The sequence below is a fragment of the Ursus americanus genome, chromosome 14 (genome assembly GCF_024610735.1).
Source record: "Ursus americanus isolate L20-20 chromosome 14, mUrsAme1.1.p, whole genome shotgun sequence".
Classification (NCBI taxonomy): domain Eukaryota; kingdom Metazoa; phylum Chordata; class Mammalia; order Carnivora; family Ursidae; genus Ursus; species Ursus americanus.
In genome coordinates, this window is record NC_142140.1 from 51,986,988 (window position 1) to 52,000,810 (window position 13,823).

General features: G+C 48.5%; 1 protein-coding gene across 1 annotated transcript; it reads right to left on the minus strand.

The window, feature by feature from the left end:
- Positions 1–1,483: 1,483 nt before the first annotated feature.
- On the minus strand, positions 1,484–13,823 carry TSPAN16 (tetraspanin 16). The gene is given in 8 exon segments (XM_045774622.2): positions 1,484–1,516; positions 1,518–1,532; positions 4,091–4,134; positions 5,632–5,719; positions 6,400–6,507; positions 8,451–8,525; positions 10,793–10,990; positions 13,755–13,823. Coding segments are annotated over 8 exon segments (630 nt in total).

The following is a 13,823-nucleotide window of genomic DNA, read 5'->3' on the forward strand; positions in this document are numbered from 1 at the left end:
TCTGCAGTGTATACTAAGATCAAATCATGTTGTTCACCTGAAACAAATAAGGGCCTATGTCAATTACATCTCCGTCGAAAACCAACAAAATACCGAGACATCCATGTGAAAGACATTTTTGAGCCAATCAGGAAAATTCAGTGGTGGCCTGGGCGTTGGGTGATAGAAAGGAGCGGTTGTGACTTCTCTTAGGTGTTGCCTTGGTCCGTTTGGGCTGCTCAAACAGAACACCATAGACTGTGTGGCTTAGAAGCAACAGACATTCTTTCTCTCAGTTCTGTAGGCTGGGAAGTTCAAGATCAAGGCACCAGCAGATCCAGTGTCTGGTGAAGACCTATTTCCTGGGTCATAGATGGCTGGGGTTTGGTTTTTTTTATTTGTTTTTGTTTTTGCTGCGTCCTCACCTGGAAGGAGAAGCAAAGGAGCTCTCTGGTGTCTCTTTTATAAGGTACTAATCCCATTCCTGAGGGCTCAGCCTTCATGACCTAGTCATCTCCCAGAGGCCCCTCCTCCCAAGACCATCGCATTGGGGATTCTTTTTCAACATAGGAATTTGGGGGGACACAAACATTTAGTCAGGTGTGATGATAGCATTGGGGTTGACAGGGATGTATACATTTTGAGAGATGTGTACTCAAGTATGAGGGGAGAAATGACATTGTCTGGGATTCGTTTCTGAATGCTTCATCAAGGGGAAAGAGGGATAATGAAACAAACACGTCAGACTCGAGGTGATTGTTGAATCTGGGTGATGGGTATATAGGAGTTTCTTTGGACAAGTTCTTTTGTTTTTGTTTTTTTTGTGTGTGAACATTTTAGATTTTTTTTTCACAAAATAATTAACAAAACAAGACAATTACATGAGAAGGGAGGCCATGTCCTCCCATTCAGGTCCTTAGGGCTAAAATCATTGCCCGCTAGCATGAAGAATAAAACGAAGGAAAAGGAGTCAGGATAACAGGGCTTTCCCGCATCTTTTTTTTTTTTTTTAAAGATTTTATTTATTTATGTGACAGAGAGACAGCCAGAGAGAGAGGGAACACAGCAGGCGAGTGAGAGAGGAAGAAGCAGGCTCCCAGCAGAGGAGCCTGATGTGGGACTCGATCCCGAAACGCCGGGATCACGCCCTGAGCCGAAGGCAGACGCTTTAACGACTGCGCCACCCAGGCGCCCCTTAAGATTTTTTTATTTTATTTATTTGACAGAGAGAGACAGCCAGCGAGAGAGGGAACACAAGCAGGGGGAGTGGGAGAGGAAGAAGCAGGCTCATAGCGGAGGAGCCCGATGTGGGACTCGATCCCGTAACGCCGGGATCACGCCCTGAGCTGAAGGCAGACGTTTAACCGCTGTGCCACCCAGGCGCCCCTCCCCCACCTTTTATTACCAGTCTCTCTTCCCAAAGCAGTGAGGGCCACAGAGAAATAATGAGAGAAAACCTCCAGCATCCGGGTGGGCCCGATGTCCTGTCCTCCCCCCAGCTCTGTCAGCCTAGTTTGATGAATAACAGCAAAGTGGCAAAGAATTCCTGGCAGCTGAAATGGGAGGAGAAAGAAATATTGAACCAACTTGAGGGACCTCTGGAACCCAAAGCAGCTTGGATACACTGAGAGGGGAAGTGGGAGCATCTTCTTCCAGAGAGGTGAAGGGCAGGATTTTACAGAGAGCCGAAGCCCCGCCCCCCCCGGTCAGGCTGGAGCCACTTTGAACCTGTTTCCACCATCAATCTCAGTCATGAGCAGAAGGTGGAAGCCTTCCGTGATGCACCTGGGTCATTTTCCCTTTGTTTCCCCCAGATCTTATCTCCACCCTCTTCTGCCCTACCCTGGTCCTGCGAACTACATTTCCCAGAACCTTCTGCCCTTTCACTTCCTGTTAGGGTTGCCAGATAGGAATCACCTGCAGGAGATGGGAAGGTGGGAGGAAAAGTTGGGAGTATTTCTTCCCCACTGCCTCCTCTCTTCTGCCCACCCTGAGCTCTTCAACGCTGCCCCTGTGGGCAGATGGCCCCTCTTCCTTGGCTCTTGATTTCCCCACCCCTTCAGGCCCAGGAGAAGTAAAAGCTCCCCGTGTTGCTAGCCCCTCAGCGCCCCATCCCTCATTTTTCTTAACCCTGCCCACGCCTCAGCAAGGAAGCCCCTGAAAACTTCTTAAGAAGACCAGCTGGAGCTGAATTCTGTTACCTGCTGGGATCTTGACGATTATGATCTCCTTGGGGAAGAGCGTGTGGTATAGTTTGCAAACATATATTCAATATAAATGTGTACAATGAAAAAAAAATGCCCATTTTTATAATACAGATCAGCTGAGGGAGATTCATTCATCTCTCAGCTGGCAGTGATCCGCAGAAGAACACCACGTGGCGTCTCGAAAATCAATCTGGGGCAACCGCCTGGATAAAAAGAACTTCATGGGGGCCCAGAGGGATGGAGGCTTTTTTTTTCCCCCAAAATAAGAGCTTTATTGAGAAAATTCATATATCATACAACACACCTTTCTAAAGTATACAGTGAAGGGGTGTGATCCCTTTATCTTTATTTTTTTTTTAAGATTTTATTTATTTATTTGACAGAGGCAGCGAGAGAGGGAACACAAGCAGGGGGAGTGGGAGAGGGAGAAGCAGGCTTCCCGCTGAGCAGGGCAGAGCCACGCAGGCACCCCAAATGCCTTTATCTTTAATGTAACTACTGAGAAGGTAAGATTTATATATGCCATTTGCTATTTGTTTTCCATTTGTGTTTTTTGCTTGTTCTGTTTGCTCACCTCAACTTTCTTTTGGGGTAAATACTTTCTAGTACTTTAATCCCCTTGTTTCTTTTACTATATTTTAAAGTTCTTTTCTTAGCGGTTGCCCTTGGGATTACAATTAACATCTTAACCGTTTACCATCTAGTTTGGATTAATACTAAAGGAATTTCAGTAGCACAAAGACTTTCCTCCTATACATCTCTTTTCTCTCCACCCTCCTTTGGGCTGTAATTGTCATGTGAATTACATCTTAATATCAGTCTAGGGGCGCCTGGGTGGCACAGCGGTTAATCATCTGCCTTTGGCTCAGGGCGTGATCCCGGCGGTTACGGGATCGAGTCCCACATCAGGCTGTTCCGCTATGAGCCTGCTTCTTCCTCTCCCACTCCCCCTGCTTGTGTTCCCTCTCTCGCTGGCTGTCTCTCTCTGTCGAATAAATAAATAAAATCTTTAAAAAAAAAAATCAGTCTATAAACACAGTTTTATGGGTATTGCCTTATGCAGGTGTCTTTTAAAGGAGGTAGGAGAAGAAAATTCAGTTCTGGGATCGAGCGGTGAGTTGGGCTGTGTGCTCTCATCGCAGAGTTTGCTTGGGGCTCTCCCTCTCCCTCTGCCCTTCCCCCTGCTCATGCTCTCTCTCGAAAATTAAAACACACACTTATCACTACCATACAATACATTATCCAATTGAAAAAAATCATATGTCTTGTCTTTCGCTGCTGATTAGAATGCCCATGAGGGCAGAGATTTTTGCCTGTGGAGTTCATCGTTGTATCCACAGAGCCAACAACAATGCCTGGTCAAAGGAGGTGCTCAGTAAGGTTTGTGGAGTGAAAAAGTGAACATTAAAACTCTTCTAATGGCTTTCCATCATACTCAGAATAAAAGTCAAACCCCTCCCTGCAGCCTAAAGGTCTTGTATGATCTACCCCATCAGTTCCCTGCCCTCATCTCCCCCTACCCCTCTTCTCACTCACCCTGCTCCAGGCACAGGGGCCTCCCCACTGGTCTGTGAATAACCCAAGCCTATTGCTACCTCATGGCCTTTGCACCAGCTGTTTCTCCGGCTTCTCCCATATACACATATGGTTATCCCTTATCTCCTCAGGTCACTGGTCAAATGTCACCTCCTCGGGGAAGTCATCCCTGATTCCCTTCCCTATCCTGTCACCCACTTTACTCCCTTCCCAGAAGGGATCTTTAACTGAAATGATCATCCATCCCCCACGTCCACTTGAATGTCAGCTCCACCATAGCAGGGATCTCCAGTGCCCAGAGCAGTGCTTGGCACACAGTAGGTGCTCAATAAAAGAGCTCAGTTTGTTCCAAAGGGCCTAGGCCTTACCTGTATCACTGCTGCCCCCAGTGAGCCCCACTCAAGTTGAAGCCCTGGTCTTGGTTATTTACAAGAAACAGCCCTGAGGATACAAATATCAAAGCAGGCGGGACCTGGTTAAGGGCTTCTGGACTCCAGGGGCGCCTGGGTGGCACAGCGGTTGAGCGTCTGCCTTCGGCTCAGGGCGTGATCCTGGTGTTACGGGATCAAGCCCCACATCAGGCTCCTCCGCTATGAGCCTGCTTCTTCCTCTCCCACTCCCCCTGCTTGTGTTCCCTCTCTCGCTGGCTGTCTCCATCTCTGTCAAATAAATAAATAAAATCTTTAAAAAAAAAAAAAAAGGGCTTCTGGACTCCAAGTTCCCATCAGCCCCACCCCTTGGGCCAGTGAAATTCTTCTCAGATTCAGGGAGGAGAAGGGATAAAGCCAAAAGGACCTTGACTCCTCACTTGACTACTTCCCCTATTCCAGCATCTTCCCTGGCTTCCTCGTTCCCTCACCTCACCCAGAAGATCAATACCCTAGTACTGATCCGTAGTGACCTCCAAGTGTGGTGAATAAGAGTATGACCAGATGTCCCAAGTTATTGCTAGTTGTGTGACCCTGGAGAAGTCATACACCTCTCTGTGCCTCAGTTTAAACGGGACCAACCGGATCTGCCACCCAAGATTTTTGTGAGGATTAAGAGAAAAAAATCTACATGAAGTACGTAACAGTGGCCTGACACATAGCCAGCATCCAGTAACTGTTAGTTATTTCTGGGTGCTCTTTACATATGAACAGAAGGGCTAACATGTATCCAGCCCCTTCTCAGCCATTTACATGTATTTTCTCACTTATTTATCACTATAACCTCATGAGGTGGGTACTATTCTTTTCTCTGTTTTGTTGGTGAAGAAGCAGGTTTGGAGAGATTAAGAGACCAGACACATAGCGGGTGGGTAGAATAGCCGCCTGTGGAGATGGGGCCTCCATGTCCCTTCCTGCAGTCACGGAGATGCTCCCCTTTCTAGGCTCCTGGCAAGTCTTGCTTCTGGAAGCTTGAGTTGCCTTGAGCTTCCTCTCGACAGGGTTCAGTGACCCCTTTACTGAATATACATTGATTAAGTGTCTGCTGTGTGCGAAGCACCGGGAACCGCCAGGTACGAAACAGACAGAATTCCTGCCTTGGTGGAGCCGACACCCGAGGGCTGAGCGCAGGTAATACATACAGCAGTAACACCGTCCGGCGGCGAGTAAGGCCTGGGAAACTTTCTGTGCCTCAGTCTCCTCATCTATAAAATGGGAGAAAAGCACTCCCCGCCTCATGATGGCGTGTGCTGGGGACGGAATTCATGAAGTGAGTGCCTGGTCCCGTGGCAGCTGTCACTCTTCTAGAATGATCCTTGCTCATCGTTACTGCTTTATTTTCAGCCCTCGGTAAGGCGGGCGGTGTAGCCCAGGGCCTGGACTCAGGAGGCCAAACCCAGCTCCACCAGAGCCATGTGACCTTGAACTGTTCCCCCCCACCTCAGTTTCCCCATATGAGAAATGAGGATGGGAACCCCGACTCCCCAAAGCTGTATAGTCAAAAGGAGCTGTCATTTCGAAGGAAGAGCAAGAAAAATCTGTGTAGTCCTTCACCCAGCTGCACTTCAGCTGCAGAGAGGAGAATAATCACTTGAAGACTCCCTTTCAACAATCAAAATAATGAAATACAATAGAAATCATGGTCACCATGGCTACTGTCTAGAGCGGTCATGCTCTTCTGGGGCTTGTGCTGAATGCCTCCTTTACTCCAGCCCCTCACGGCTCAGAACCTTCCATGGCTCCCATCTTAAGTGGGGTAAAAGCCGAACGCCTCACCGTGGCCCTGAAGGCCCGGCATGATCTGCCCAGTCACCTCTAGGCCCTCACTGGCCCCACTCTCCCTCCACTCACTCCGCTCCAGCCACACTGGTCCCCTCCCTGTTCCTCAAACACACGGAGCAAGCTCCAGCCTCAAGGCCTTTCTACAGACTGTTCCCTCTTTCTGGAATGCTGTTCCTTTAAATATCTGCACAGGTGCTTACAGCCTGGAGGACATTATGCTCAGGGGGATAAGCCAACCGCAGAAGGACAAATACTGTAGGATTCCACTTCCGTGAGGTCCCCAGAGGAGCGACATTCACAGGGACGGGAAGTAGAACGGTGGGTTAGAGGCGATGGGTGGTGGCGACGGCTGCATAACCCCACGAATGTACTCAATGCCCCTGGACGGGACTCCTGCCCATGGTTAAGAGGGCGAGGGTATGTTATGAGTCTCGCATCATGTAACACACCCAGGATGTGGGGCTCACCTTCTCCATGGCCAAGTCCCGTTCTGTGGAATAGTCATCTGGTGCTCGGTAACCTCTGTAATTCTTCCTCAGGGTCACGAAGACTTGCTCCAAGGCCACTTCTTAAACCTCAACGATGAAACAGGAAGTGAGGGGCACACAAAACAGCAAGGGTGCCCCACGTAGGGAGGTTTTCTTGGGGACAGAGCAGGGAGGTGGGGCTCCCCTTCTGCTTTCTTTCTTTTCTTTCTTTCTTTCTTTCTTTCTTTCTTTCTTTCTTTCTTTCTTTCTTTCTTTCAGATTTTGTTTATTTGAGAGAGAGAATGAGTGAGGGGAGGGGCAGAGGGAGAGGGACCAGCAGACTCCCCGCTGAGCAGGGAGCCTGAGGCAGGGCTTGATCCCAGCACCCTGGGATCATGAAGTGAGCCAAAGGCAGACGCTTCACCCACTGAGTCACCCAGGCACCCTCCCTTCTCCTTTCTTTTTTTTGTTTTTTTGTTTTTTAAGATTTTATTTATTTATTTGACAGAGAGAGACAGCCAGCGAGAGAGGGGACACAAGCAGGGGGAGTGGGAGAGGAAGAAGCAGGCTCATAGTGGAGGAGCCTGATGTGGGGCTCGATCCCACAACGCCGGGATCACGCCCTGAGCCGAAGGCAGACGCTCAACGACTGCGCCACCCAGGCGCCCCCCTCCCTTCTCCTTTCTTTGACTTCCTTCACAGCCGCCCCCCCCCCCCCAGCTACGAGTCTGCACTGGAGGAGGACAAATCCTGGCTGCCATCACCTCGGAGAGAGGGACACGGGGAAGAGCGTGGGTCTCAGCTCCGTGCATCTGGTCGTACCCACCGCAAACTTGAATCATCTGCTCTTTTGAATCGCCCACATGCCTGCTACACCCCCGAGTTGGCTGGAACTCGATTAAAGATTTGAATATCATCTTTAGCAACGGAATCAATTGCTGCACAAAAGGGGCAAATTTCATTTTCTATTTTTTAAATCAAGGTCTAAATAAAAAAGTTTTCTGCATGAGGTGAAATAGTCACATGGTTCAAAATTCACAAAGCACAGAAGGGTAGACCATGAAAAGTCTCCCTCCCACCTTTTTCTCCCAGCCAGCAAGTTCCTCCCACTCCACTACGGTGACTGTTACTGTTTCCTGTGTCCCCAAAGAGATCGTCGATGTATGTCAAGGCAAAGCATAGTCTCATTCTTCTTCTCCCTGCTTTATACTCTTCTCGTTGTTAGCAAGAGTAGCGGTTGCTCTTGGTGCCCGGCGCACATCCCAGTGGCGTTTGTCATTTCTGGCACGCTGGCCTGGCTTCCCGCTGCCAGCAACCGAGGGCTCTCTGTGGCCTCTCAGCCCACCTGTGCCCTGCGAGCAGCCCTCAAGCGATACTGCTGGGAGATGGATCAATATTGCAGCTCCCTCGCCCCCCGAGTGGGAAAACAGACCCGCACTCGATGCTGCTCCCAGATGCCCCCCAGCAGGACTGAGCCCAGCTGCCTGCAGGGTTGCCCTTTATGGGCTGCCTTCCCTTCCCTGCTCACTTTCTCTGTCCCCTCCAAGTCCCTCTTGGGGGTCCCCTCTCAAAGAAACCATGAGCATTGTTATAAACTAACCGCCCTCCTACAATGCTCACAATCTTTTGCACACCTTGGTGTCCGCGTCCTTCTGCACCCGAGCAAGCAAATCCTTGGATGGTCCCTAGAGATGGGATAGCTGGGTCAAAGCATCCAAGCTTTGTCATTTGAATGGGTTTGGCTAAATAGCCCTCTGTTTCTGACACATTTCAAAACCCCAACAGCTTTTACAGCTTTCCCCATTACTTAACACCCCACCACCAAACGCAAAGGTGACGGTGAATGAAATTAACTCGGCCAGTCTCTCGGGGCCTTTGCAGGGGTTGCTGAGGTGTTTGGCTCTCCACCCCATTTCTGGAGACCCAATCTCCAGCCCCAGGGGCCTGTGGGCCAGGTATCACTGCATGGGTGGCTCCTCGGGGGAGGGGTGGTGCGTCTGTCGATTGGATTTATTCCTACTGTGGACCGGGAGCAGCAGCACTGTACTTACAATGTGGAACAAGGCAAGGACCCCTGTGGCAACTGTGATTTCAATGATGAGAACGATAACCGTGAACAGGAAACACTGGAAGACACCGAGGGGTCGGAGGGGGCTGGGAGCCTGCTCAGCTGTATCCCTACAGGGGTGGGGACCGTCCCTCCCTCCACCCCCAGGCCACATGGCCTCTTCGGTTTGAAAGAACTCCCCCCCCCCCCGTGGGGTGTGGGGCTTCTTTCTTTCACGTGGCGTTTTCCTGCATGTCGTCCAGGATGCTGGCCTGAGGTATTCTTGGAGCCACTAGCTGGAGCTCCACTTCATGCCCAGCACTTTCTGGGCACCAGGGAGACCTATGAGGGGACCTCCAGGTCAGTAAAGGCTCTGTGCATTGACAAGCAGGCACCTGTGGGGAAACAGGAGGGACGGTGGGAAGGACAGAAGAGAGGCAGGAGGAGGGGAGGAGAAGCAGGCTGAGAACCCTTGCAAATGGGGGGAGAGGGGATGGGGCTATAGGGAAGATGCAGGGGGACAGGTCGGTGGCTGCAGGGTTGATGGGGGAGGGGACTTATGTTCGCTGGCCTATGTTTCAGGCAAAATTCACAAGCCCAATGGAAAATACGATTAGAAAGATAGCAAGCAGAAGGGATGTCTTGCAATCACCCATCAAGGAGAAACTGCTGCTCAGTTTCATGTGGGCCTCAGTTTCCCCATAGGTACAATGTGGGCATGGGACCAGCTCAAGAGGTGTCAGTAAGTTCTGGAGAGCTTCTGGAGGCCACATGGGGGCAAAGTAGGGCAGTTCCTGGCTCTCCTTTCATCTATTTGATTATGATTATTAAAAGCTGTTTGCTAATTGAGTCTTTGACCCATGGCTAGGCTTCTCTAGTCCTGATACGGAAAGGCAGTGGATACACACCTGGGGACCCCAGACCCCACAAGGACAAACATAGGTGCAGGGCTTAGCAGTTGTGGGACCCTGGACAAGTGGCTCATGTAACAGATTGTGAAGGATTAATATTAATATTACTGCCCCTGGATGACCGAGGTGGCTGGAGGATAGATATCCAGGTGTCCATATGTCCTGAAGCTTCCATCTTCAGAATCTATCCCTAATCTGCCCACTTCTCACCCCCTCCACAGCCTCACCCGGCCCAGCCCCCACTGTCTCCCACATGGACCAGCACTGTCCCTCCGCCCTGGTCTCTCAGTCCAGCCCTCGTCCCCCAAACTCTGTTCCCCCAATGGCCACCAGAGGGCGCTCGTGAGCACCCGAGTCAGGGCTCGTCCTTCCTCTGCTCAGAATCCTCTGTGGCTCCCAACATCGTAAGAAATGATTTTGCTTTTCTGAGCGAGGTCTCAGAGGCTTTGGAGGGACAGATGCGAAGGGTAAAGTCAATCGGATTGGGTTGGACGTAGGGTGTGAGGATTCTTTGATTCCTCCAAGCTAAACTATAAATAAAATAGCATCCACATCATATTGAAAGTGAACTATTTCAGGCACAGGACCTGTCCAATAAATATTTCCTGAATGAAGTAATTAAGAAAGAAAACGAGATGATAAAGCTTCAGGGAGGAGGAGGGTGGGGCAGGGTGCTTTTAACAATGGAGGTTGTTTATGCTCTGAAAGATGACCCTACTAAGGATCTCCCTGAAATCCCAAGTTGAAATAACCAGAGTTTTGCAGCAACACTGTGAAGGAAGGAAGACAAAAAATGCTGGAGGCAAATTTTACCTAAGGTGGGATAATCCATTCAGACAAGATTCTAAGGGAAATGGGAGTGGGGAAGCTGGGAGCCAGCCTTTGGGGCATTAGCCAAGGCTATATGTGAGAATGAACAAGACACATAAAATCTGCAACATGCTGTCTGCATGATCATGCTCAAAACTGTCCTACCTCATGTACTTGAGCATGTAGTTGTGCAGACATGAGGATAACAACAGTGTTGTGTTATTTAGTGGGAACATACACATGGGCTGATGGAACAGAGCAGTGTGCCCAGGAAAGACCCAAGCATATTGGAAATTCCTGTAGGCAGAAGAGGACTGACCCCTACCTCACACCACACACACATAATCAAACTCCCAAAAGCCAAAGAGCTAAAACTGAGAAATCAAGACTTAAAATTATGGGAAGAAAACCTAGGAGACTATAATTTATGGCCTGGGGTAGGAGAGGAGTTCTAACTGAGATATATCATAAAGGAAAAGATAGATGCATTTGATGCCATCGTATAAGACACCACAAACACTGAAAAATAGGGGATGCTGATGACAGGGATTTGTATTATGTGCAAGGAAGGATTCATATGGCGGTGGGGTGGGAGTTTTGGAGAATGTGTGCAGATCCAACTTACAAACAAGAGAGTGCCCCTGCTTTCTCTGGTTGCTCCGTACCACCCAGCAAAGCCAACCGGCACTGCGATGCAGCCCATTGCCAGGCACAGGTAGCCAATGTGAAGGAGATATACAGAGGACAGCCCAAGGACCCTTGTCAGGACAGCCCTTCTGAACTTGACATAGATGCCCAGGCCACTGAGGATCACACCAGACATCTTTAGGACAGGAATCAGACAGGAAAAAAACAGTCTGTTAGTTGTATACAAATAAAACTCTCCCTGCTGGTGGCGGGGTGGGAGGGAAAGAGCAAAGGCAAATAAAATCAGCAAAAACACTAAAAAATGTTAATACCCAGAGTTAGTGAGGATGTGGAGAGACATTCTCATATATTGTTGCCAGGCAACAAGCTTTTTTGAGGGGGAGGGTTGCGAGAGGACACTTAGCAATTCATATTTAAAATCTTAAAGGTTTTACAGTGAAACCCTTTACCTAGAAATTCCATTTGTAGATATTCAGCCTAATATCTGATACCCTAATAGACACATACATACATACCTCAGTATCAGAATGCTCAGGGATGAAACTACCTGAAGCAATCAATAATACAGATTAGGTAGGTAAATCATGGGACAGCCATGCAATGGGACTCTAGAAAGTTATTTTAAATGATGCTCTAGGACAAGGGTTGGCAATTTGTGTGTGCGAAAAGCCCCAGATATTGTGAGCTTTGCAGGCCATAAGGCTTCTGTTGAAACAACTCAGCTCTGTCAGTGTAGCTCAAAAGCAGCCATGCGCAATTCATAAACAAATATATTTACAAATAAATAATCCCTCTCTCTCTGTCTCTTTCTATTTACAAGGCTGTAGTTGGCTGACCCTTATTGTAGGAGGAGAATGTTTATTGATATGGCAGCCATTTATACAACTGAGCTGAAAAGTAATGTTTGCACAAAAACCTGCACATGGATGTTTCTAGAGGCTTTATTCATAATTGCCAAAACTTGAAAGCAATCAAGATAGCCTTCAGCAAGTGAACGGATAAACTGTGGAACATTCAATGGAATCTTAGCACTGAAAAGAAATGAGCCATCAAGCCATGAAAAGGTATGAAGGAAACTTGCAATCATATTGCTGAGTGAAAGAAGCCAATCTGAAAAGGCTACACAGTGCATGATTCCAAGTAAATGTCGTTCCGGAAAAGGCAAAACTATGGAGACGGTAGAACGACCAGTGGTTGCCAGGGGTTAGTGGGGAGATAGGGAAGACAGGTGGAGCAGGGAGGACTTTGAGGGAGGTGACACTACTCCATAAATTCCTAAAATGGTGGATACGTTGTCAAAAGCCATAGAAAGTACAACATCAGGAGTGAACTCTAATGTAAACTATGCATGCTGGGTGATGGTAATGTCCGCGTAAGTTCATCGATTGTAGCAGATACACTGCTCTGGTGGGAATGTTGCTGACGGGGGAGGCTGTGCGTGTTGGAGCAGGGGTATATGGGAAATCTCAGTACCTTCTGCTCAATTTTGCTGTGAACCGAAAACTGCTCTAAAACAGAGTCTATTCAAAAGGAGAGGAAGTTACATTTTTTTTAAAGGGGAAAAGTGGATTGTTAAGCAATAGCTTTCATGTGTTTGTTTTGCTGTTTTTAAAAGGTATACAGAAAAATCTGAAAGGATATAAAAATGGTGATGGTATTTATTGAGCAATGTTCCCAGGATAAGCATAAGCCCTTTAACTGTTCTGTCTCATTTAATTCCCATGAAAATGTTACAACACAGGTAACAAGATGAGGAGTGATATTTAATATCCTTCTTTTTCCTGGCAACCTTTTCTTAATGCCATTCGGCTATCAAAACAATTGCTTTTTTTTTTTTAAGGTTTATTTTAGGGGCACCTGGGTGGCTTAGTTGGTTAAGCGTCTGCCTTTGGCTCAGGTCATGATCTCAGGATCTTGGGATTGGCTCTGCGTCAGACTCCTGGCTCAGTGGGGAGTCCGCCTCTCCCTCTCCCCCTCCCCCACTCTGCTCCTGTGCGCTCTAATCAACAAATAAAATCTTAAAAGAAGAAAAAAAAGATTTATTTTATTTTGAGGGAGGGGGAGGGTCAGAGGGAGAGAGGTGTTTTTTTTCAAAAATTTTATTTATTAGAGAGAGTGAGTGAGAGAGAGCACGAGCAAGGGGTAAGGGCAGAGGGAGAAGCAGACTCCCCGCTGAACAAGACCTGTTGAGGGACTAGATCCCAGCATCCTGCGATCACCACCTGAGCCAAAGGCAGACATTTAACCTACTGAGCCACCCAGGCGCCCGACAGTCTTTTTTTTTTTTTTAAAGGATTTATTTATTTATTTGAGAAAGGGGGAGAGAGAGAGCACTTACGAGTGGGGCAGGGCCACAGGGAGAGAGAGAATCCCAAGCTGACTCTGCGCTGAGCCCGACGGGGGTTGTGGGGGGGTTGGATCTCACCTCCTGGAGATCACGACCTGAGCCAAAACCAAGACCTGGCCGCTTCACCGACTGCGCCACCTAGGCGCCCCAAAACAATTGCTTCTTAATGATGCACATTTTGGGTCACTTTTATAGTAAGAAAAAAAAAGTGTTTTGAAAAATTAAAAGAACCAAAAAAACCCCCAGAACAAACAAACAAAAAAACCCCCACTCCCTCTTGTCCTTTCCAAACAACTTAGTGTTTAGGGTCAAGCTCTTCCGCCACCAACCCTGGCCCCAAACCCCTTCCCTCCTCCCCAGCACCCCCATCACATGCGTCTGTGCTTGATTTCACCGACTCTGGGTCGACAGAGCCTACACCTGTTCCCAGTGTGTCCTGTTCCTCGTCAGTCTGCCCTATATCCTTCCTGCTTCCCTGGGGACCACCGATCTGGATGCCAGTGAATTTGGATCAACTTATTTCTGTCTTGGAGGGAGCCAGCTATGGAGGAAGGGCTGCAAAGCCCCAGGGCCTGGGTAGTGACATACTTACAACCATGAAGCCATTGAAGAAAGATAACAGTCTCTTCAGGGAAGAATACAGAGTGTGCATTTCAGCCAT